The sequence below is a fragment of the Electrona antarctica genome (assembly GCF_951216825.1).
Source record: "Electrona antarctica genome assembly, chromosome: 3".
Taxonomy (NCBI): Eukaryota; Metazoa; Chordata; class Actinopteri; order Myctophiformes; family Myctophidae; genus Electrona; species Electrona antarctica.
In genome coordinates this window covers 12,247,548-12,275,038 of record NC_136808.1, presented here as the reverse complement: position 1 = coordinate 12,275,038, position 27,491 = coordinate 12,247,548, and the positions used below count along the sequence as shown (strand labels likewise).

Genomic DNA, 27,491 nt, shown 5'->3' with positions numbered 1-27,491 from the left:
TCTACAAGGGTCCATTTGGTTACCAACTCTCCATTTAGCTGGGGACCTCCTGGAACCTCCTCAAAGACCACTGGTGGTCCCAGGACCACTGGTTGAAAACCACTGAAGTAGAAGAAGTAGCCTTGCCGGGCCATGAGGCCCATAGTTATTTTTTTGAGTGGTGCAACCACTCCTATAACCAGCAATGTCCGTCCGTCCCCATGTCCGTCCCTATGTATATTTAGGGTACCAACAGGGGGCGTTGTTGCACCACTCACTTCAGACGTACATGTCTGATTTTCTATTTACTAGTGCAGAGCTTCATTAGCTTACTAGTTTACTAGTGCAGACATTTTTGTTCTGACAAAAACATATAGACTTGACACTTACTCTGACTGTCTCCCAGAACTGAGGTAAACATTACATCCGCCCCAGAAAACATCCAGAATGATCTGAAACAAACGTTTTTGTGTATGCGTATACAGTATGTACAATGTCAGAGTTAATAAACTAAGGATTTTACTGTGTACATGTGAGTGAGGTTAAGTGTTTATTGAAAGGATATTATAGTCTACTCTTCGATTTAACAGCAAGAGTAGGCCTAGAAGAGCCAATCACAGGAAGCGTCTGTATTTTAGTCTGGGTTACAGAACAGAGTAAGTAGCAGTGACACTTTGGTGTAGCCGATGGTTACAGTAGTGTTATGAAGCTGGTATTATATTTCCATGGGGTGCAATTACTTCCAATTCTATCCTAGGAGAGGATTTTCCTTTCAAAAAACAAACAAACAAAAATACCCATGATACAGGATTGTTGTTATTATTTGGGATTAGGCCTACTAGTTCATTTCTTTGGGCTTGATCGAGACGAGTTCAGGTGGTGTAGGTTGAGGAGGCTCCGTTTCATTAGCTTCGTCTTCATCCGCTTTCTTCATCCCTGACCGTCGCTGAGCTAAACTGGACGACAGAACAGGCTCCAGGACTGGGATGGGAGGACAGCGCATCAGAGCAGAATAGGTGGCAGAGAGTGCCCCCTGGTGGACAGAAAGGAGAACAACATTGTCTCGCTTTAAAGGGAAAAGCATATATGTTAATGACATTTAGAAGATTTAGAACACTTTCCTGGGGGTCTTTATGTGTGTAATATGTGGTTTTAGATATTTTAGATTTTAGCAGTGAGCCCAGTGTCTCTGATGTCATAGACACTGGGCTCACTTACTTCCTGGACTACATGTTGTCTCAGTAAGACAGCCCTCCCCCTATCCACAAGGAGGAGCAGTGCACCAAAGCATTATGGGAATTGTAGTCCAGGAAGGAAGTGAGCCCAGTGTCCATGACATCAGGGACACTGGGCTCACTGCTAAAATCTAAAATATCTAAAACCACATTACACACCCCCAGGAAATTGTTCTAAATCTTATAAACGGCATTAACATTTTTTTTTGCAGGGTGAAGTGTCCCTTTAAAGGAGAATTCCATGCTAGAAGGCTTTCTTACCTTTATTTGTAGTTGTTACATCCCCACCAAAGAGGTCCAGGTGTTAGGGCCGATTCATACTCCTATTTTACCGCTGTTTCGGCGCTGTAGTGCCGAAATGATTTCGGCTCGTCAGAAATGTTCAGTAGCACCGAAGAGCCGACTTTAGGACGGTACCCGCCCCCCCGAACCTCAAATTACGTCACATTGTAGGCTCTACAGAGCCGAACCGACTTTTATTCGGCTCTAAAATAGGAGTATGAATCGCCCCTTATTTTGTGCAAAACCTCCTTATTATTTCCCCTACCATAAGCCCTAAATGAATTGAATTGAATGGGAATTGAATGGGGCTATGGGGTGTTGTGCTTATTCGCTTATTTCCATCACTCAAAATTATTATTTGTTTGTATCTCTCCCCACCCTCTCTTCATAATGTAAATAATATCCCAAGCGGCACACTTTACTACTTATTTCGATGGAAATAAGCGAATTAGCACAACACCCCATACCCCATTCAATTCCCATTCAATGCAATTCATTGAGGGCTTATGGTAGGGGAAATAGCCAATAAGGAGTTTTTGCACAAAAAAACACCTGGACCTCTTTGGTGGGGACGTAACAACTATAAAGAAAGGTAAGAAAGCCTTCTAGCATGGAATTCTCCTTTAAGCGTCTCAGTTTATCCATCCAACATTTACCACCACCATCATCTAAAATAAAGCAAACTAAACGCTACCTTTCGGGGTGAATAGCCTACGTAGGACCAGATTGGACACAAGTCCCCAGTACTTTTTTGTGTTATACTTTTAGCCTTAATGTCTTACTGCGCTTCACATTTATTACTAATAAAGTAATCAACAAATCAATCAAGCAAAAACCACCACAGTACATAATTCTGAAACAAACATGTAAGGGTATAGAGAATGAGCAGAGAAGTACTGTAGTCATTCTAGCAACCAAAAGGGTAACAACAACTAGATAATGTAACATGCAATAAACAAGTCAGAAACACAACTAACTAATTTACAAGTGAACACAAAACACATGCAATGCCGTACACATGCGGTACAAAACAGGGGGAACACACACCATCACCTTGACTACCACCGGGTCGTGTCTGGTGAGAGGGCTGTCAGAGAGCTGGTCCCTCTGTACGATCCAGGGCTGACGAAGAATCTGCCATGGATGGGGAGCATCATTCAAATCACAATGGACTGTTCTCTAACATGTTCCACTAACAATAGTAATAATAAAGTGCAGCTGTATAAATGTATTGTGAGTTTACCTGTGGGGCAGTCAAGCGCTGGTGCGGATCCACGTGTAGCATCTTGGTCACAATATCCTGTTACATGCAGATGTACACGCACACCATGCACGCACACACACTATTATTTAACTATTATTTGATTATTTTATTTTAGAACTGTGCCATTTTATTATTATTAATGGACCAAGGCCGAAGGGACTTCTTGGTCCATTATTGTATTTGTCTGTTTTTTCTTCTCCTTCGGCCAAAAAAATAGCAGTTCTGGCTTAACCATGCAGTCGGTTTTCGCGAAACCATACCATGTTAGAGTTACAGTATCATACGATAACGCCTATCGATGACACCATACCGTGTTAATTAATATATTTACAGTATGTTACTTACAATAGCACCTATCAATGAACAACAAACATGAGTAGCTAACCTTAGCGGAGTCTGACACCAGGTCCCAGTTCCCCCCAGACATAAGGACCTTCCCACTGCCGATCTGAGCCAGAATCCCCTCTGGAGTGTCCTCAGGACTGCTGGCAAACGGACTGAAACTGACCAGAGAAAGTACACAATAACCAGATGCTGTTTTATAAACATTAAGGAAATAATATCAGACAGCGGAGAAATTAATTTCATAAAGCTTTTATGCAACTTGAAATGTGTTTTTTTTTTAAAGCAGGAATTTAAAAAAAAATACAATTATCCATCCTATAGTTGCACAGGGAGAGAGAGCTAGATTCATACACACCTATAGCAGTGGTTCCCAAACTTTTTCATGTCGAGGAGCCCCAAATTGACACTCATTAGCCTGCGGACCCCCATTTGAAAATACATGCCAGGGACCCCCATAAGAGAGGCTCTAGCAGTGATTCTCATCCTGTTTAATTTCAAGGACCCCCAGTTTGACATGCATTAGTCTTTACAGACCCCCGTTTAATGGCATTTCTATCTCTGGGACCCCCAATTTATATTGTAAAATCAAAGTAAATTTAACTCTGAGTGTACAAAACATTTGTACTCTGAGTTACAGACCCATAAGGGTCCATTTGGTTCCTAACTATCATTTAGCTGGGGACCCCCTGGAACTCCCTCAAGGACCCCTGGGGATCCCCAGACCCCACTTTGGGAACCACTGACCTATGGATCTGCTCAATACACATTTGACAGCCTTCTGCAAATGCAACTGAGCAGCGATACTGTGGCCGTAGCACAGTACTTCAATACTTACCCAGCTATCATGGTGTATAACAGGATACCCAGGCTCCAGATATCACAGGCTGCATCGTAACCCTGTTTCTTCATTACCTGTAACGCACACACGCACATACATGTATGATACAAACAATTGATTGTATTTGTGGAGAACATGACATGCATTATGTTCATTGTTCTCCCTTTGGGGTTAAAGGACCACTTCACCACTTTTCAACCTACCTTCATATAATTGGTCGTCAGACTCGTCACTAATGTTCATGATAAAATGCCACAATTTTTTTCTACTGAGTCTGTGTCTCATAGGAGGGCTGTGGGCATTGGACATTATCGATGGCGAATCCAAGCTAAATACAATAATGGAAGCATACGTTCTCACGATAATAAAAATCTAAATATATATATATATATATATTTTAAAATCTTGTTTAAAAAAAATCTGCCTAACGATGATGTCACTGGTGGACGGGTTGCTGAACTGCCCACAGCCCTCTTATGAGACACAGACTGAGTAGGAAAAAAAATTGTGGTATTTTATCATGAACATTAGTGAGGAGCAATTATATGAAGATAAACATTTTGTGGAACATTATTATTATTATTATTATTATACCTCAGGAGCTATGAAGGTAGCTGTGTAGCAAGGAGTCATCAGTAAACCATTCTCAGCTCTGAGTTGTTTAGCAACACTAAAGTCACAGATCCTGATGCATTCTGGGAGTCCAGTGTCGTCTGCATAGCGAATGTTACTGGGCTTCAGGTCCCGATGTACTACCTACGGAGACACATGTACACACACAGACGGGTTGTCACACATTTAATTTACACCGTAGTGTGATTATTTAAACACTGCATGCATTTCTATGACTTCCACAAAAGTCTCTTCCTCTGTCTCCATTTGTAAAGATACAGTATATATGTATGTTGGCTTTTGCATTTATTCGGGATCGGGAGTCGAACCCACGACACACTGTCGCACTGGATTAGCAGCCTATGGTGCCCGGACCATTATGCCCAGGCCCAGGCCTAGATTTCTGATATTCTTGCTACATCCAATAGAGTGCCACAGTTTGGTGTCCTAAAACCCGGAAATGAATTCAGAATGTCATAGAATCTACAGTAGAAAATAAATACAGTATGACATGAATGATATAAATCTGCAGCGGGAACTACTGGCATGAGTAATGTCATCCCTGCCCTGCTGCACTCCCACCACCTACTAAACCAAAAAGTGAACACTGTCTGCAGTTACAGTAGGTAGGTGCTAGACACTGCTGCACACTTAACCCATTTAGGCCTGTAGAAATGTCTTCTAACAGTTTTTTTTCCTGACAGTTTTCTGAAATACATATGTTTCTATGTCAGTGGTTCTCAAACAATTTCATGTCAAGGACTCCCAAAAATATATGTAATTGGCCGCCGACCCCCATCTGAAAGAATATATATCCAAAGATTTGCGCCAGATTTTTACGATTTATTTCAGAAGTAGCAGATCTACAAGCTCATAGCGCAGCACCGAGTGCCGCGCTATGAGCTTGTAGATCTGCTATTTTTCAATAGCTAAAGAATAACGTAATGATTAAAACAGGGGTTCCCGTCCTGAGCAAGCTAACATTATACTACCAGCAAGATAATATAAGGTACCGGTAATAATAATAACGTCCATATTTTGACACATACTGTCCATACAGTGTACAGTATGTGTCTTTCTCTCGTCTCTCTCTAAACATTTCTACCCATCTCTTACCCCCTGTGAGTGCAGGTATTCTACTGTCTTGGAGAGTGTACAGAAGATGTCCGACGCGTCCCTCTCAGTGAAAGTTGTGCTGGTCAGGATTCTATCCAGCAGCTCCTGTCCTCTCAGTAAGTCCTGAACAAGGTACACACACTGGCCATCATCAAACACCTGGAGTTGCACACACACACACACACACACACACACGGACACACGGACACACACGGACACATACACACAAACAACATCGATCAGTACAAGCAACTATCTTCAGCACACAAGACCACAGTGTCTCCAGGCACAAATCAGCAGGGGGCATATATTTTTTCCAAAGGGGGCACTTTAATTTTCCAACACCCATATAACAAATACTCGCCTATACAATTAAGTGATGCATTGAAAAGGGCTACAAAGTCCAATCTGGTGTCCAATCTCGGTAAAAGTTCTTACTGTATGATGTGTGATATGAAATGTGAGCCTACCATAATCACAGTAAGCCTTAATCATATTCCATAATTTTCAAGTGCCTTTGGAGAGAAATGAGACAGACTTCAGTCACTTTCAAATTAGAGCACTGCAGAGGGCAGGTGTGCCTGTCGGAAATTAGGAGTTGGACGATATCGGTATATCGGCAAAAAAAGTGAATATCGGACCTCTATTGATTACACTTACATCCTTTACAGTAATAATATTTGGATGCTGTCCATATCTCAACAGGATCTCAATCTCTTCTGATGGATCTTTCTTTGATCTTTCAATAATCTGTAAAAGTAAAGAAATATAGAGAATGTCTTTATTACAAAATAATACAACTTGGAAATGTGGAATGCATTGTGGTAGCTTTACATTATTCAGTACCCCCCCCCCCCCCCCCCCCCTTCCACAGTGGAAGAGTGACTCAGCATTTATCTCCAGAATAATATTGTGGATGAGTGTACAGTAATGCAGGATACTGACATGCTATAGTTTACAATACAAGGTCCATTACAAAAACACTTTTACTTGAACGCACCACCATAACTTCACAAATTACACCAATCTCTAAGTCGAATCATGCAAAAAAAAAAAAAGTACATCGACTATATATCAACTAAGAGCTTGTAGATCAGCTATTTTTGAAAAATCGTGAAAATGTGGCTCAAATCTTTGAACATGTATTCTTTCAGAGCGAATGTTTTTAACTCAAATCTTTGTTTCTGGGGGGGAACAACATTTTTTCAGATGGGGGTCGGCGGCCAAATACATTACACAACTTTGAGAACCACTGACATAGAAACAGGGTTTTTCAGAAAACTGTCATGATTTGGAAGACTTAGACATTTGTAGATTCTGGTCTCAGTGCTTAAATGGGTAAACAGAATACTCATTAGCAGTAACTCTGTGTAGACGTCCTTACCTTAACAGAATACTCAACAGCAGTAACTCTGTGCAGACACCTCCTGCATACTGACATTGCTGTCTGTGCAACTTCCTCCTTCAACTCATACACGTCACTGAACGGCACATCACTGTGGAATTTCTGTGGAAGAGATGGGGGGGGGGGGGGGGGGTTGTTGTGGATAGATGTTGTGGATATTAAGAATATTTTATGTATTCTTTATTAATATACATATTTTATGTATTTTTAATGTTGTCAGACGGTGGAGCGCCTTGGTTAAAGGTGCTATAAAAATGCACCATTTACAATTTATATTTAATTGCCCCAAAGAGGGAAATTAAGAATAGATTATATCTCTACTGTCAGGACCACCTAACTCCAAAATGTTCATTTTCCAGGAAATAAAAAATATAACCTTTTCAGGAAATTAAGAAAACCGTATATTTTGAAAACAAAGCAATAATTCCTCATCAAAGTTGGTGTTGTGACTTTATATATTGTCAATTACTTGCATGAGAGGGGGAGAGGTTAGTTGCTTTAGCAGGCAGTTTGAGGGTCCAATGGAGTTAAGAGGTTTTGTCCAAAGCACTTTTTACTTCCAGTTTCCATTGGTTCAATATTTTTTAAACAACACAGACGTAAAGGGTGTTCAATAGCACTGATTTATGCAACAAAAATCAAAAACCTCCAAAATGGAGTTAGGTGGTTTCTTGCCGACAGCATGTATCTAAGTCCATTGAACAATTGGTTTGTTAATTAAGTCTCTAACTAATTAATCTGGAAAGGCCAAACCAATCAATGAATCAGTTTAGTAAAAGAAGAATACATGATTGTAGGTTAAAGGGACGCAAACCAATATATGTTCATGACGTTTAGAAGATTTAGAACACTTTCCTGGGGGTCTTTATGTGTGTAATATGTGGTTTTAGATTTTAGCAGTGTCCATGATGTCACAGTCAGGAAGTGAGCCCAGTGTCTGTGAGTCACAGACACTGGGCTCACTTCCTGACTGGACTACAATTCCCATAATGCTTTGGTGCACTGCTCCTCCTTGTGGATATAGGGGGAGGGCTGTCTTAGGCTGTAGCCACATCTACCAGAGAGCCGCGGACGTTTTCTCTGTCGGCCAGCTTCTTTTCCGTTTTTTTTAGACAGCTGGTGGATGGAAATTAAGCTCCACCCCCGCGGCTGACTGCCGCGGGGGCCAGTATTTCCGGGAATCTGGCCGTTGTGGTAATCTGCCGCGTGGGTGGAGCTTAATTTCCATCCACCAGCTGTCTAAAAAGCCGGTAGTCCAAGGAAGCTTTCAGAAGGAAAGGAAATGGTCACGTGACTGGGCTGCGCCATGACACTTTCATGGACACTTTCATGGGAGCCAAAACTCACACCGGAAGTTCAATGAATACATGTAGTGAATGGAGCCGGCTGGACCAGCTCTTAACAAACATTATTTCTGAACAATTGAGACCTTTGTCATATAATCGGTTCAGGAATATAAAAGAAGACAAAAACACAGGTCGTTTTCTAATCATTTGCTTTTCGATGTGCACAGAGTGCACAGTATATCATTTTATTTGGGGATCTAAACGGCAGCAGGTACCGTTTCTGGCTCGGCGGTATCGTGAGATTTGACTGACAGACAGACAACGGTGGGAAGTCTCGCGATACTTGGTACGTTCAGAAAGGTGCTTTGTGCTCTTTAGATACCATACCTCTATAAAATTACAGTGTACACATCGAAAAGCAACACAGCAGACAATAATGTGTTAGGCTACAGTACATGTCTTCTGTTATTTTTCCAGAAGTGATTACTTCAGAAATAGTGTTTGTTCATAAGCTGGTCACTGAGCTCTCATTGACTCCAGTGCATTCTGCCGAACTTCCGGGTGTGTTTGGCTCCCATGAAAGCATCCATGAAAGTGTCATGGCGCAACCCAGTCACGTGACCATGTCCTTTCCTTCTCTAAGCTTCCTTGATGTAGTCCAGGAAGGAAGTGAGACCAGTGTCTGTTACAGTACATCATGGACACTGCTAAAATCTAAAATATCTAAAACCACATATTAGAAAGTGTTCTAAATCTTCTATATATATTTTACAAGTATATATATATATATAAGTGTCCCTTTAATGAATAAATGAGATAAGTCGGTAAGTTGTTACTATATAGCTTCCCAATAACACATTTACCTGTGCTATGGGGTTGATGTTGTTCACTTCCTGCCTTAGTGAACTTGCTGGAGTGGACTCCTGATTGGTTGCTACAAAGCTGAATCCTCTGAACAGCTGGTGTGTGTTGGCGCTGGGGGGAAGGCCTGGAGAATCTAAATTCATACACACACATTATTTACACCAGTGGTTCCCAAACTATTTCATGTCCAAGTTCACTATTAAATGAACTTAAACTAAATAAATACATGACTAAATAGCAGCAGAACACTGAGTGTGTGTGTGCGTGTGCGTGCGTGCGTGTTAATTACCGGTGGGTGTTCTGGAGGTAAATTCAGGGTCAAAATGGAATGTGTCTTCAGGTCTTCCAACTGTTGGTTTAAATGGAGGCTTCACCTCTTTCCTGTACAACTTCTACAGGCAAAACAAAACATAATAATTTGGTCCGATCATTATTATTCACAGGTCATCAGAGAGAAATGTTTCATTTTTCTTTTTAATATGAAGAACACTCCACTCCACGTCCATCAGTAGGAGTAGCCCCTAATGATTCAATACTTGGTCCCAATGGGCTCTGAATTGCCATAGCAGGAAATCAACAGCAACACTGATTGTTGTGGTAGTGGATCTGGGACTCTGTCTGATAAAGGGATTTCCCCATTAGGCTAGTGGATAAGATGTTGGCTTTCCACGTGGGAGACCTGGGTTCGAATCCCAGGCGTTACATAAGGACATACTTAACTATAGCCATCCTCCCCTCTGCCACTAGGGGAAATGGCCCAGGGAACTGCTCAAGAACCATGTCTTTTCGGGGGAATTCTGGTTATTGTAGGATCAGACGGCAAAGCAGAAAGTGCCATGTTCAGAATGGGACAGGAAAGTTGCATTGTCTTATAGTAAGAGAAATCTATGAAAATCTGGGAACTAAATCGTTACCAAGAAATTAAATTCACCAATGTGTTTCTAAAGGTGTCTAATAACATGTACTAAAAGTTTGAAATTCAACTCCCGTGGGAAATTGAGTTATTAGCATAATATGTGACCATACCCATAACATCCTATATAAGGCAAAAAAGTCCAAATTTCATAATTCTTTAAGTAGCATGTGACATATGAAACTAGGGGGTTTTCATGATTCTGAATCCATTCCAAGCATTAGTTTTGCACAAAAAACACTCCTTGGGAGGAAAACGGCCTCACAAACGTGATGAGGTCAGCACATTTGGTCAAGTGGATATGGCCTAATTTAGCCCAAGGAGTGTTTTTTGTGCAAAACTAATGCTTGGAATGGATTCAGAATCATGAAAACCCCCTAGCTTCATATGTCACATGCTACTTAAAGAATGATGAAATTTGGACTTTTTTGCCTTATATAGGATGTTAAGGGTATGGTCACATATTATGCTAATAACTCAATTTCCCACAGGAGTTGAATTTCAAACTTTTAGTATATGTTATTAGACACCTTTAGAAACACATTGGTGAAGAAATTTCTTGGTAACGATTTAGTTCCCAGATTGGTCAAATACCTGATAAAATGCCCTTACTATTATCCATTATTACCCCAAGCCCCCAGGGAGGCTCTCCAGCGTTGAAGCACTCGGCCCTATTGGTTGGAGCGTGAACTGCAGGCGGACCCGTGGATTCATGACGAGGAAACCCCGCGCAGCTGCGGGCTTTAACATTGAGTGCTCGGTTGCACTTCCGCATTTGCCAACCAAAATTTGGTTGGCAAATGCGGAAGTAGACGGATCTTCCGGGTGCTTCAAAACGCCACTGAGCAACTTCCACTGAAATGAATAGCGGGGGGCGGGGCTAACGCTCCGGTTCAGTCTCTATCCTTTTATTACATGTAATCAAACAGTTTTTAACATCGATCAACACAGTTAATGTCACACATTGAAAGCACCCACAAATTGGACATGGTGGTGCAGTCCTTTATTAAATAACTTGGGGCGCAAAACTGGGCTCCTATTTTATTTCACAGCATATTACAGGTTACGACCCACAGGGATTTAATGTAATTTGTATGTCCAAGCACAAATCTATTTTTCATGGGTTTTAACTTTTAAGTTGTAGTTATAGTGAACTAATATTTGTTGTCAATTCTTAATAATGGATTGTGCTTGATGGCTTGTTTTTGCCCCTCCTGTTTGCATTATTACACCAATCAAAATGCACATTGTAAACTACTTTTAAATGTAATGGCTTTGCATTATCAGAAACAATTAGGTTTCGATATTCTTTTGTACCTTTTGAATAAAAGTACAAAAGAATTATGGAACGATTAACTGCGCCTTTACACAACACTGTCACTCTTCGTTACACCGTATGTGTCAGATTATGATGTGAGGATTACCCAGTAGGTGTCCCCAATAAATTGTGAATGAAAAAAGGCCATTGAAAAACAGGCATTCAGGCAGTCGAGTACCACAGACGAAAAACAGTCTAAGTCCAAATTTCATTCTGACCCCTCCACGAAAAGGCCTCGTTGTCCTGAACCCTTATCTATCATTTATATATCATGGATCAATAGTGTGGACTTAGACTGTTTTTCGTCTGTGGCATTCACATTGATGATATTGGCAGACAGAGAATGGCATTTGCTTACGTTCCAGTCTATTGGAGCAAAGAAACGGTGTCTCTTAATCTCCTCCACTCCATCTGGCCCTGCACCTGCCAATCCAAATATACAGAGAGAGAGAGAGAGAGAGAGAGAGCTTTTTATTAAGACCCGTTAATATAATTAATAACTTGTCAATCATTTTCAATTAATGTGGCACATTGCCACATTGCACATTGCGACTGTATCCGCAACTGTCTGTCAAACAGACAGACAGCATCAAGGTGACATTATGGGCTGACAATCGTTTACACCTGTCAATCCAACCAATAACCCTGACATAATGAAGTCGTTTACTTTAATTTCATTCTGTTACTCAAACCGCGAGACCATGAGATCATTATTATCTCATGGTCTGGAATTATAATGACTCCCTGTGGCCTCAACACTAACGACATTAACAATCTCTCCTCTATCCTAGGTGCCTCTTATCTAATAAATGGCCGGAATTCAAAACTTGCAAGCTCACAATGCGTCGCATCGCGGCACATTGTGAGCTTGTAGATCGGCTATTTTCAAATGGTCGAAATGTATATAGGGCTGAAGTGGTTAATGTGTGTTTTGTAATAATAATCAAAATGTACAAACTAACTAATTAACTAAAGTTTTCAAATAAATCTAGTGGAGTAAAAGTACAATATTCGGATCTGAGATGTAGTGGAGTAGATGTAAACGTATTGGAAATTGGAAATGCTCAAGTACAAATACCTCAAAATTGTACTTAAGTACAGTACTTAAGTAAATGTACTTAGCTACTTTCCACCAGTGGTGTTATTTTTGACTGCTCTGCCCAACTGAGACAGCCAACCAAGATCACGGCCATTCCTTTCCTCTGCACACTTAGTTAATCATAACATTTATCATTCATCATACAGTAGGTATAGTGAGTGATGCTTACACCTACCCAGTCGATTAACCGGGTTTCTTTTAAAGAGCGCCCGCAATAAACTCTGCACTTCAGGACTGAGGAACTGTGGCATCCCTAGTTTGGCCCTAGAGACACATAAGGCATGAGGAGAAAGCACACTAATGTAGGCACGGCAGTTTTATTTGCAGAGCACATTTCAACAAGGCAATTCAATGGTCTACTGTACGCCAGCGGTTCTCAACCTGTGGTGTGTGTATACCATGTAATAGAAGATTTTGAAAACGGATTAATCACATTAGAAATATCATCAGTTGCGCGGATTAGACAGTTTCGTCAGAGCAGCAGCATTATCGGCATGGGAATAATAATTAAAAAAAAAAAACTATTCAAAGAATAAATTACATTTCCTTCCTATGTTAACTATGCATAGCTGAATAGGATGGGGCAAGTCTACATTCCTGTATTTTAACATCAGTTATTAAGTCATTCTGGTGGTACATCATGGAGAGCCGATATCTTCTGAGGTGGTACTTGATGTAAAAAGGTTGACAACCACTGCTCTACACGAACTCGATCATCAAGCAAAGGAAACGCTGTTATAAAATTACATTATAGGATGCATGAAACAAAAGAAATCCAAATTAGATGGTTACAGTGCAGAAAAGAAAAGAGAACAAAGAAAAATAACTCTTATCAAAGGCAGCGGCGTGGCAAACCGAAAGGTCCTATAGTTGCGTTATACTCAGTAATACACTCATGGATACTCGACGATGTCGGCATCTGACCTTTTTTTTAAAAAACCTATATTTCTATATTGGTGGTTCTCAAAACTTTTCACGCCAATGACCCCAAAGATTATATGTATTTGGCCGCCGACCCCCATCTCAAAATATGTTGTTCCAGGGACCCCCCCAGAAGCAAGGATTTGAGTTAAAAACGTTCGCTCTGAAAGAATAAATATTCAAAGATTTGCGCCACATTTTCACGATTTTTCAAAAATGGCAGATCTACAAGCTCGTAGCTTGTAGATCTATCCTTTTATTACTCTATGATTATTACATTATCTTACTTCAGAATAAGTGCCATTGTCTCCTTTCGGTCTTTTCCCTGGAATGGTAAGGATCCTGTCAACATCTCAAACTGGAATGAAAACAAACAAACAATGGCATTTCTGTCAGGGCTCATACTGTAAAGAGCGATATTTTACTGTATAGTGGCTGAATGTTGTCATGGTTTAGTTGGTTAAGTAAGTGGTTATCAGGTTTCAGTGGCGTTTTGGCATATTATTAAAAGAAACGGCACCAGCTACACAAACTCAATCAAATGATGCACATCTATCTAGAACAATATTATGTAGCGTAGAAACATATTACTATTTTTTTTATAACAATGGATCAAACCGTACAACAATCATACACATAAGACTGTTTTGCTAGTCCTAGGTTGTTTTCAGCGTGAAAACTGAGCGTGGGTAAACTGGGAGCAAGCCAACTAAAAGGCAATGATTTCGTAGTACACTACCAGTTACTTGGTATATATATATATATATATATATATATATATATATATATATAATGTATGTATATACATATATAGATATGTGATTATTCCCCTATATACAACCTAAAATTCACAATCAACTTATTTCTGTAGAGTAGGTCACAGATAACCTGACTCGGCCATATGGTGGCAGTATTGAGTTCACTGTGTGTGTGTGAACTCAATACCGCCACCACCTGGCGGAGTGGGGTTAGGTCACAGAAGGATCTATCAAAGTGGAATATACTGTAATAAGTGCAAGACTGGGTTAGGGTCTTACCATCAATACCCCAAATGACCACCAGTCGGCACTCTGTGTGTGCCCTCGTCTGTTTACCACCTCTGGAGCCATATACTCTATAGTTCCGCAGAACGAATAGGCTCTTTTATCATGTTCTATTGCTTCTTTACTCAGTCCAAAGTCTAAAAAGAGACAGCATTGGAGACAGAATAAAAGGAAGAAAATCAAAAGGTAAATGTGTTATTATTATTATTATTAATAAGGAATGTGAGACGTTAGAAATAAATAGAAAAGAGGAAAAATAAGAATTATGGAGAGGGAAGAAGGAAGAAAGCATAATAATCTATTGATTGGTACAGTATCTATAGTTAGAGGTAGCCTCGCGTAGCCATACTAATATCACTGCGTGTATATTAGTCTGGTTTCCCCTTGGTCAGGGTGTTTAATTTTTTTTCCAAGGGGCGGTTACGAAACTATTCAAGCGGACTATTGGTTAACCAATCAGAGTAGTGCAGCCTGCTCGTCACACACATACTGTGCCCTGGCTGATGATAATAGCCAGACAACTAAGTGTAAGCCAGGGTTAAATCGGCCGGTGAAAAACTTCCCAGAATGCCATTTACTATTAGATGATGTCTTGATTGAGTTTGGGTACCTACCAGTTATCTTGATGTGTCCCTCTTCATCCAAAAGAATACTGTGTTAAGAAAAAGAGAATTAGCATCACTATTTGCTTCAGCATAATGAAGATACAAGATCAACATACAGTCTTGTAAAAAAAAATATGTATATACAATAACATACAGATAAACCTAAAATAAACAATGTAATGTACAACATAATTTTTCTTTCTCTCAGGGTCCATTTTGTGGGGGGCACTCATTAAAAGTAAATGAATCCACAAAACGAACGTCATTTGTATTGTTGACCTATTCCTAAAATATTAGTGCAACTTTCGTTCATTTTCGTCCATTAAATGCAAGCTTTATTTCGTGGGCATTTTATTTTGGACATTATTGGATGAAAAGGGAAATAACTCATGGGCTTCCTATTTTCCTTTATCATATTGGCAGGTTTTCTTAATCACTTTCAACCTTTTGTTCATGTCATTATAGGCAAAATAAATTGTAATGGAAAATGGCAGATCTACAAGCTCACTACTCGTGCTAGATCGTGAGTGTGTGTGTGCACACGCGCGCATACTTTTCAGGCTTGAGGTCGCGGTAGATGATCCCCAGGCTGTGGAGGTGGTCCAAGGCCAGGCCTAACTCTGCAAGGTAAAACTTTACCTCCTCTTCTGTAAACATTACCTGGAACAAAACCAAAAAATACAAAATATCACAACAAAGAACGGTTTAACCCATTGAGACCTGAGACCAGATTCTACAAAATTTGTATGTCTTCTAAATTTTCTGAAAAACCCTACGTTTCTATGTCAGTGGTTGGCATGTCAAGGACCCCCCAAAAAGTATATGGCTACGGATCCCCATCTGAAAATATGTTGTTCCAGGGACCGCCCCAGACGCAAAGATATGAGTTAAAAACGTTTGCTGTGAAAGAATATATATTCAACGATATTTGTTTTAATATCTTCTGAAATCTCTATGGAAAAAATGAATGGGCTTTCGAATTGTGGCACCACAAAATGGCCACTGGGCCATATGCCCTGGGCCTATAGCTTACATCGATTGATATAGAAAGAGTTAAAAATAATAATTAAAAGAAGGCAGTCACAGTTACCAACAGAGCTAAGTTTAAGCATAATTTAAGGCGGCCTTCTTACAAAGTTCCTAATTGGGAAACCCAGCCATTGCCCCTCACTTTGGCCTTCTGCCTCTCAAAAACGTATGCCCATGCTATGAGGCCACAGTGGCCTTGATGCCCCACCCGCACTGCCCCAGTTGATTGTACAGTACCATTTTCTTCTCTGTACCATTTTCTCCTCCGCCACAGAGTCAAGCTTGGTCCCTGTCAGCGAGCTGGCAAGGTGACTGGGACCAAGCTTGACTCTGTGGCGGTGATGGCAGAGAAGAGGACTCTGGCCAAGACACTAGCCATTCTAGATGATGTCAGTCACCCACTGCACACAGCACTCTTAGAAGAGCAAATGTAGTAACAGGCTTTTATCCCAGACATGTAGCACAGATACTTAGGAACTCCTTTATCCAGAAGGCCATTAGACTGTACAATGAATCAATGGGGGGAGACGAGGCGGGAGGAGGTTGGTTAGTTAATGTATTTGTTTTGTTTTAGTTGTATTCTTAACTTATGCCTTTTTAACCTATAGCTATTGTCTTTTTCTACTGCATTCTATCTACTGATGTAATGTATTTCTTATATGTTCATCATGCTCTTTTTATTCTGTATGTAGCCTATTGCACTGGAGCTGTTGGACAAATCTATCTATCTATCTATCTATCTATCTATCTATCTATCTATCTATCTATCTATCTATCTATCTATCTATCTATCTATCTATCTATCTATCTATCTATCTATCTATCTATCTATCTATCTATCTATCTATCTATCTATCTATCTATCTATCTATCTATCTATCTATCTATCTATCTATCTATCTATCTATCTATCTATCTATCTATCTATCGATCTATCTCACTTCACATAAATTACAGAATAAGATATTTCCTTGGACTTTGTTTATGGCCGTACTGCCATGGCGCAGAAAAAATTGACAACACCAAAGGCCATGTGGCCTGGTCCATAAAATGAAGAAATCCCAGGCCTGCTGTCAGGTGTTTGTATTCTCAGAGCATTATTTTTTAGAGCCACAGTTCATGATTTGTAATAAAACGTCACTACTATGAATGGAAAGGTCACCTCAGAGCTTTTAAAGAATTGTTCTTAACAGGTTGACGGACAAGCTCTCCATAAGAACCCATTCACAAGTTTAATTTGAATTATTTAACATGATTGCATACACAGTTATCAGGTTACAGATTCTGCAGTTAATGGTAAACAATATCTTTAGAAAGATATCTTCTAGAGGACAAATTTGGCATGCATGTATGCACATGCACATAGACTTACACACATGCGCGCGCGTACACACACACACACACACACACACACACACACACACACACACACACACACACACACACACACACACACGCACGCACGCACGCACGCGCGCGCGCGCGCGCGCGCGCGCGCGCACACACACACACAGAGAGGACGTTGCCAAATGCAATCATTCAAATCTTGAGGGACCAGGTAAGGACATGTTGTACTGTGTACAGAAGGCACAACTAATTTGTTTGGGTCGGTGGTGTGGTGTGCTATATTTAAGCAATACACAAGAGGGTGTTCTTTATCGTCAGCCGGCGAGTTCTGAAAGGCATCCCAGAAGTGACGATGAAGAACACCCTCAGGTGTAGTATTGCAATTATACAACAGTTACCCTTAAAACTAAGATAATCGCTGAAAAATAATATTTTCTTTAATGACGGATGTAGCCACTACGACCACAAATGTCCCAAGAAACTAGCTAGCCTAGCCACCGAGTCTGCTGCGCTCTGGGAGAAAAGCACGGCTGAGTTTTGATCCAAATCCAAAATCGTGGTTAAAAAGCACGGCTAGAAAGCTGTTTCAACCAATCAGATTGCTTCCTCGAAATGACCTGTTGTATATCATTTAGGACGTTAAGTCCAATTGTCATGACTCATGAATGTCTCAGTTGCCAGTGAGGGTGATGACAAACACTCAAACAATAGAAAACAAACACAAATACGTAACATGAGCGAGTTGAAAAGCACATGCTTTAACCCTAGAACACTATAATCCCGGGTGATTATCACGCAGACAATTATGTTTTTGTGGTTTTGAAAATGTTGCTGATGTCTGAGGTGGGTGGGCCTTTCAGTACCTTAATGATGCTCAGTGACATCATAATGTTGCTGATGTCTGAGGTGGGTGGGCCTTTCAGTACCTCAATGATGCTCAGTGACATCATAGAAGGCAGGTTTGTTTCCCTGCCTACATCCCTGTTTTTTTTCTACAGGCAGGTGTACAGGTGAAATTTCACCCGTGCTTAGTGATAGAGTGATAGAGTAAAATCCCATACTCCCACAAGGGGATTTTCCCCCACTGGACCATTCTCACATGTCCCAAGAATGGGTGGACCAAAGGAGAAGTTCCCAGCTCCATTACTTTTTTTCCTCCAGTGTTTCAGATTAAGTTTTCAGATTCATATAAGATATTCTAAGGAAATGTGCATGTTTAAGGATAATTGTAACTTAAGATGCTCAGCCCCTATATCCCCAGGAACCCAAAGTCATGATCCTGCTGGTTGTGACAAGGTTAAAATCCTACCTCTTTGGACAGACGACTGAACAGGTCCCCTCCTTTGAGGAAGTCTAGAATTAGATAGAGCTTCCCCTCTGTCTGAAAGGCTACATGCACACGCACGCACACAAATACGAACACACACACACACACACACACACACACACACACACACACACACACACACACACACGTATAAAAAAACATGACAGGAAGACATTTAAGCAACCTTATTAGTAAGCGAAAACCAGCAAGCCAGCCAACCTTCAAGCTTATAGTCACACACACACTGCTGATTCAAGGTTTTAATACTGAATGAAGGGTTTATATGTTATGTGAGCCAATATTCACACCGGACACATTCGCCATCAACTACTCGGCTTTTCTTTTTTTTTGCGCTAAGCTGTATATTGTAACTCTTGTGCAGTTCCTTAAGCTTCTCATCTGCATTAAAGTCTGGTGGTATTAAATAGTTCTGTCTGGACACTTTTTTTTGTTGATAAGGTTTGGTGGCTGGAAAGCATGAGAGCAGCTAGATTTCAAAATACATACATTTTGTGTTAACTTTGTCAGACATTTTAGGCTCAGACGTAGACGGACACAGACGGTATGCAGCAGACTGTAAAACGAGACTTACCGTAGTGCAATTTGACTATAAACGGGTGGTTCACTTCTGCCAGAATGTCTCTTTCCATTTTCGACCGCACACGGTCTCGAACTGAGGAGTAGAACATGGAGAGGGGGCATTTAATACACTCATGTGTAAAAGAACTGAAAGTTATTTGTTATTAATAATGGTGCATTCATTCTGATCTCACTTCATTTTTTATTATAGTGCCATGTCACAACAAGTTCAGATATAAAGCAGAGAGACAATTGCCCCCTGATCAGGCATTTGACAAAAGTGCAGAGAGGGTCCCATGCTTACTTTGGTGTAATGAATGACTCTCATTGATGACATCTCCCTATCTCAAGAGAGATATAGGGATAGAGGGGAAGACACAAAGATGGGCTGCAACAGTAATAAGAATGGCTACAATATTAAGATACAGTATACAACAATAATAACACCTAGTCCACAGCCATGTTCCATGGAAACCCTCAATCTGCAGCCGGGGGGGGGTTCTGCACACACAATCCATGGAACCTAAATTACATCGTAATCAGTAAGCTATGGCGAGGTTCTCATACCCATATTTGAGTTTTGTATAGAAACAACTTCCTTAAATTAACTGAAGAGAACGTGTATTGAGCCCATGGAGTAATATTGTCCATCTCTTCCAAAACCTGGCACTTTTAAAACCTTTGAAGTTTGACCCCTAGCGTCCCTGTATACTCTAGGGCGAACATTACATTTTCACATTGTGAGCTTACGTACATTGTCTATTTTCTGTGATTTGGTGTTGAGGGAATAAAAGAAGTGGACCTACAGTAGAGAGCGGGGGACCCCGCCTGGTCGACTATGATTATATAACAACAAAATCTGTGTCTGTGCCACTTGCTCATGCACGGCATCAGGGGATCAACTCTACAAATTGCAGACATGCAGGTTAAGAGGATTAAGGCTTGCTCAAAGATACTGGATACACATTTTGAATTTAGTATAACCCCGTCTAGTTGGGCGTATAGCCACAGGATTGACACATTAGACATTTTCTTGAATTTCTTACAATTTTATCTAAATTAGTTGCAAAGTAGTTTAATAAAAATAAAAATAAATAAATATATGAATTCCATTTTCTTTTGGCACATTGTTTGGATTAGGCGGCATGAGTTCACAACAATGCGCATCTGTTGATTGCAATCAATCAAAATTGTATCAATCTTATTAGGTTTAATCAAAATGAAAACAACAGGTTTTTGCGCTATTATGCATCTGAGTCTCCATAGGAGGACGAGCGTGAGGAGAGGAGAGAAAAAGAGTTTAATTTAGTTCCATCACCTTAAAGCAGTGGTTCCCAAAGTGGGGTCCGGGACCCCCAGGGGTCCTTGAGGGAGTCCTTGAGCATCGCGATTGAATAAATTATTGCAACCGAAGGTCGCAGTTAACTATGGAATCGTGCATTTCCTGTCCGTCAGTGTATCACTCAAAATCCCCCTACATGGGAAAGCCCATGGTGCCCAGGTCTCATGACATCACGTGACATCATCAGTGATGAAGATCCCTGATGTCATAGTAAATGCGATTTGCTGTCGCAATTAAGCCCATATAATGGAGATCCCTGATGTCATCAATATTTACGTTCTCAACAGGCCTATAAATTAAGGCCTGGCCCTACCTGGGCTCTCATCAAACCCTGTACACTCAAGACACTGCCCCCGCTGACTCCCTTAGATCTCCATATATGGAGCTGACCTTTTCCGACATTCCATATGTTGATCTGACCTCATCAAACCCTGTACACTCAAGACGGCGCGCCCTTTAGGGCGAGGTACCTTCTCGCCCTCAGGCGTCTTACTGGTACAAAGTAACTAGTAACTAAAGTTTTCATATAATTGTATAGTTGAGTAAAAGTACAATATTTGGATCTATAGTGGAGTAGAAGTACGGTATTGGAAAATACTCCAGTAAAGTACAAATACCTCAAAACTATAGGTAAATGTACTTAGTACTTAGTTACACTTACTGTGTGTAAGTTAATTACCTTTCAGTGTAGCTTTCTTCAGCACCTTCATGGCATAAAGCTGTCCTCTGTCAAGTCCCCTGATCTTTCTGACCAGAAATACCTGCAAATAAGATTAAAAACCATATTACACATATCACATTATTACAATATTAAAATCCCAGATAGGCTATCTAGTCTCATATCACAACAATGTCTTATAATATTGTTATATTGGACAGCCCTACACTGGTTCATCACCACTGTATCATCCTCTATAATCATCTAATGTTGTTAATAGAGATGTCCTGATACTGTATCGGAAAAGTATCGGTATCGGCCCTTATTTGTCATATCGGGTCATATCGGTATCGGCGAATATGCCAGTCTAACCACCGATCCGACACAGGGGTAAGGGGTTGACACTATGGCAGGTAAATACAATGTTGGGTCATGTGGATTTGCTTTCAAATTGCCCAAACTGCAAGTGCACATTTGAGTGAGGAGTCTGCTATAAACACAAGTTACACAACACAAGATATATAGCTAGATAGCTATAAACACAACACAAGATCACAACACTGGTATCGGTATCGGCTAACACATGCAGAAATTGTGGTATCAGGATCGGATCAGGAACGAAAAAGTGTATCGGGACATCCCTAGTTATTAGCATCATCGCACTGGGAAATTCTGGTTCAAGTAAGAGTACACATTTCTATTTGTTTCCAGTCAATCACATTGTACAATATAATCTGATAATCTTTTTAATCCATCATATTTGAATTGGGATGATGGATGTGGTTTAACCACTTAAGCCCTAGTCTACACCCTATCCATTGTATGACAAATTGCAAAAATAGCCAAAGTACAGTAATAGTACTGTACAAGTTCACAACATAACATGCATACAGTATAACAATGTGATGAGTTGAGTTGTGAATTTGAAAATATTTATACTTTTGATATTTTGTGAAATTTGTTTTTGTTTGGTTTTAGCCTATAATGAGTTTGACGTGCAAAATAGGGACTAGGTTAAAAGTAGTACATGTGGGGAAAGTAAATGTGGGAAGATTACAATGCTAGTGGTGGAAAAAGTAAAGAATACTCATATCTTGTACTAAAAGTATCAATACCGCAGTGTACTTTACTTTACAAATACTGTTACAAATACTGTTGCAAGTAAAAGTCTGTTATTCAAAATGTACTTCAGTAAAAGTACAAAGGTCTTGGCATCAAAATGTACTGGAACTTACCAAAAGTAAAAGTACTCATTTCAGATCTACAAGCTCACAATGCGTTGATATGCGTCCTTGAGGCATGCAGTTTCAGGGGGGTCCCCAGCTAAATGATATCTTGGAACCAAACAGACCCTTATGGGTCTGTAACCAAGAGAGTTTACAAATGGAACCAAATGGACCCTAACAGGTGCAGCTGGTTCCATTTGTACACTCTCAGAGTTAACAATTAACATTGATTTTACAATATGAATTGGGGGCCCAGAGATAGAAATGCCATTAAATGGGGGAGGGGAGGGGGGGGGGGGGGGGGGGGGGACATGACTAATGCATGTCAAACCTGGGGGTCCTTGAAATTAAACAAGTTGAGAATCACTGCTAGAGCCATAAAACTCTTCACTTATCGGGGTCCCTGGAATATCTTTTCAAATGGGGGTCCGCGGGATAATTAGTGTCAATTTGGGGGGTCCTTGACATAAAAAGTGTGGGAACCACTGCTTTACACCACTGGTGCTCACTCACCTTTCCATAGGAGCCCTGACCCAGCACCTTCAGCAGCTGGAACTGCGAGGGGTCCGCCTTGTCACAGCCCTCCTTCACATGGTGGCTGATGTCAATCTCCTTCACTATACTGTCATCCTGAGAGAGAGAGAGAGAGAGAAATACAGTAAAACAGCCACTGAGAAATAGTCGTCACGTATACAGTTGCAAATAATAGCTAATAGATGAGAGGGAGGGGAGACTGACAATGCAGCAGTGCGTTATACGAAATGCATTTTGCTTTACACGTCATACAAAAGAATGGGGTGGCATTTCATTAACATAAATAGCAAAATGGCCGCCGTTTTGAATATGGTGACTGACTATCGAGCGGCTGCTTCATTGGGAACTTTCCCGTTTCGAATCCCTGCATGGCTCAAGTGTCCCTGTGCTCCTTGCATATTTTCCTGCTGTGAATGTGTGTGTGGGTGAATGTAGTGCACATTGTAATTTAAAGCTCTTTAGATAATATGTAAATGCACTACTTACCATTTGCCAAATGGACCCATAAAGGTCCATTTGTATACTCAGATAGAAATGGATAAATTAACACATATGATTTTACTGGTATATAATTATACTTCTATAAGATTAGCTATAATATAACATTACTCTATATGTGCTGAGACACGTGATTGTCTGCACCCTACCCAAGACAAATTGGGAGATATTTTAAATGACGAGCAAAAAAGGATACTGTGGTGTAATGTAAGCCTTATCACTGGCTGACAGTGGCACTCAGCAATACTGCTCTGAGCATAAAGATAGTTTACATAACAGTATCACTGTCATGACCTCAGACAATACCTGGCTCAGACAAACCACTGGCTTGCTCATAAGTCACTAGCTGTACATTATGTGCAGTTGTGCACATGTGAAGAAAGAAAACGTGCACTGCACTTGTGAACACATCACCAGACGCTTATTTTCACCTGACACAGTCAGTGATGCGTTTCACACGGAGGGTGTAATGCGTGCGCAGGAACATGCTATTTGGCACGCGGGTGAAATCATCCGTCAACTATATCGGCCAGACATAACAGCCCAACCCCTTGCATCCAGCAGCCCAACCCAGTAGTCACTAAGCCTACACTAAGTCTTATAACCGGCCACGTATGTATGTGTGTATGTCGGACATTGCTAACCCTACCCCAAACCCACCTCAGTCTTAATGTCGGACTCCATCGCCTCAGTTTTAACCAGCTAGGTATGTCAGACTCTGTCGCGGTCTAAAACTTAACTTTAAAGGGATTGTTTGTGACAATTTTTTTTTGGTTTTCTGAGCTCAGTTGCACCCAAAAAACCCTGAACTTTTAACATTCAGTAGATTGTCTGTGGTCTGGGGTTTTCTGGCTCAAACAAGTGCTCTGATTTTCCTGTGGAGTGTGATGTAAGCAGATGTCACTGTTTTCACTGTTTTGCCTGTTTTCATTGCAGCTCAAAAGGCTTCACAGACACAGAGAAAATCTCAGACCACAGAAAATCCACTGAATGTTCAGGTTTTTTGGGTGTAATTGAGGTCATATAACCTAGAAGAAAAACGAAAAATAAATGAAAATGAATGTCAGTTTATGGGAGTCTAATGATTAGCGAGGCATGCCATTGAGGCCAGTGCTGAGATGGGGCATTGGGTCTGTATTAGAGTATGACAACAAGAAGCATCCCCTCCCCTTCCCCTCCCCATCCTCCCCCCCCCCCCCCCCCTTCCCCTCCCCCTCCCCCTCCCCTCCCCATGCCCTCTCCATATTTCTGGCAGCAATTGTTTTCGTTGGAGCGCCCCATGCAGCAGAGCTGATGGAGGCATCGTGGAGGGCAGGAACCTTTTAGTTGGATGGCTAAATCTGTTGTTTATGGGATTATCATGGGATGATTATAATTGGATGCTGCATTTCAAGAAGCAATCCCTTCAATACAAATCTGAAATTCAGAAAGTGATTTCCTTATTCGGCCTGTAATGGAGGAATGTCAAATCCAAATGAATCAAGGTTCAAGGTTGTACTTTATTGTTACATCTTGTGTACGGTACATAAGAGTAAAAATATTTTTTGTTTGGCTTCCTTACAGACAATGCAGCAGCAAAATATATAATATATATATATAATATAATATAACATCAAACCGCAAACACACAGCAAAAACACAGCAAACAGAAGAATAGAATATAGAGTGCAAAAAAGAGAAAACAAAGAGTAGAAAAAGAGTATCATAATTATGTACATGTGCATGTTTTCCTTGTAGTAGGAAAGTTATTATTTGTATTATTATTATTATTATTTTTGTAGATAACTTCACAGTAGGCTATGTTCCATAAATATATAGTGTAGAGAGGTGCAATTCGAGCTTAATAGTGCGGGAAGAGGGCAAAGGTGCGGGGGGGGTGGGGGGGCTAGCGTTTTCCCTGCTGATACACTCTGGTTCTTATCAGTTCGTTCATGTATCTGATTGTTCGGGGAAAGAAGTCTATTTCCAGTGGCTTTGATACTGCGAAGCGGCAGCATCTCAAACAGACTGCGGTTGGGATGGCTTGGGTCCTTCATTATTCCTCCAGCTTTGCTGACACAGCGTTCATCGTACAGGGCTTGGAAGGGGAGAGCACATCAGCTGATGCGTTCGGCTGTCCGCACAACCCTTTGCAATGCTTTGCGGTTTAGTGGTCAGTGCAGTTGCCATACCAGGGCGTGAAGCAACCAGTCAGTATGCTCTCTGTGGTTCAATCTAGCATCTTATGTCTTATGTTATATTCTATTCTGCAGAACGCAGTCAAAACATCAAAAGACGCAGGCTCACTATTATGCCACTGGGACAATTCAGAAACAAAACCGGCAGACATACTGATAGACGGGTGTACGTGGAAGTCATATTGACAGACAGAGAGACAGAGAGGTTAGAACTGTGTCAAGTGGATTGACCATGGCACTGGAGGACCTTTATATGCTGGTTTATATGCTTTATGCACTGGAGGACCTTTATAGCAAAGCAGCAGGGCTGTGTGTCTATTTATATCCCAAATACAATACTCAGGTAAATGATCTGAAACCACTGTGGCTTTCTCCGGCTATTAATAGAACCTCTGCTCGCGCCTCATTCCTCCCACCAGCCAATCAGGATCTGTATTGATTTGTCAATCGATAGGACTGTCTGCACGACTCTGTCTCTCTCTTTAGAACATGTTATGGTTCCCAAACCTTTTCATGTCAAGGTCCCCCAAATTGACACTAATTAGCCCGCGGACCCCCCATTTGAAAAGATATGCCAAGGACCCCCATGAGTTGATAGCAGTTGATTCTCAACCTGTTTAATTTCAAGGACCCTCAGTTCGACATGCATTACGCACCCCCATTTAATGGCATTTCTATCTCTCGGACCCCCAATTTATATTGTAAAATCAATGTTAATTTAACTCTGAGTGTACAAATGGCATTCCCTGCTATATAGACAGCAGGGAAATGGTAAAGAAATCCTGTACTACAATACAGGCAAAACAAATACACACACACACACGCACGTGCACACATCTGCGCACACGCGCGCACACACACACACACACATACGCTCTTATACCGATGAGGCGATGTGTGCGCACAGGTACACACACACACACACACACACACACACACACACACACACACACACACACACACACCCTCTAGTCTAGGTGACAGAACTTTCATTCTTGTTTCTGACTGCTCCCTTCCTTCTTTTTAAAGATGAAGAGGGAGTTTTGTCACTCCCTCATCCAGGTATACAGGCTACAGCTGGACAGATAGAGCCTCATAACTGACCTCTAGTTGACTGATGCTGGTGTTGTTTTTGTTTCTTGCCGCCTTGTTCTTCAGATAGATGGAGAACCATCTTCGCACAGTGAATTTACGCATGCTGGTATCCATAGTAACAAGGATCGAGGCCTGTCTGCCTATCCCATAATCATATTCATCAATCTGCAAGGGTCCTGGTAGAGAACATAGAGAGAGAGAGAGAGAGAGAGAGATCAATATGATTTGCTATTCCTCTCCCAGTTTTCTTGATTCTTCTCACCCAAAAAACACAAACAGTTCTTACATGCATGATTCATTCATTCCTTGTTCCTCGCCCCCAGCCAGCCTATTGAATTCCATCCATTGTTGCTCGCTTCACTCTTCGCAAACCTGCACCTGTGGTGGAGGGAAGCCTGGTACGCAGAGAGACGGATAAGAACGCAGGCAGGCAGGCAGGGACACAGACGGTCCTCTTTGCCTCCCAATTTTTATCTTCTACCGGCGGCCGGCGGCTTGGCAACACGAGTCGAGATATTATAATGTTCCGCTGAATCAGGACAGAGAGAGAGGAG

General features: G+C 41.0%; 1 protein-coding gene across 1 annotated transcript; it reads right to left on the bottom strand.

Annotated features, from left to right (window-relative positions):
- Positions 1–817: 817 nt before the first annotated feature.
- On the bottom strand, positions 818–27,051 carry rps6ka2 (ribosomal protein S6 kinase, polypeptide 2; the record flags this gene model as incomplete). Its single annotated transcript, XM_079496201.1, has 22 exons — positions 818–1,012; positions 2,550–2,630; positions 2,740–2,796; positions 3,146–3,263; positions 3,941–4,017; positions 4,538–4,699; positions 5,672–5,830; positions 6,332–6,421; positions 7,056–7,178; positions 9,226–9,359; positions 9,516–9,618; positions 11,816–11,880; positions 12,732–12,820; positions 13,765–13,835; positions 14,515–14,657; positions 15,135–15,172; positions 15,679–15,785; positions 18,811–18,890; positions 19,421–19,501; positions 21,429–21,510; positions 23,147–23,263; positions 26,947–27,051. 22 exons carry the CDS (start codon positions 27,049–27,051, stop codon positions 818–820), a joined length of 2,277 nt encoding a protein of 758 aa, XP_079352327.1.
- Positions 27,052–27,491: the final 440 nt, after the last annotated feature.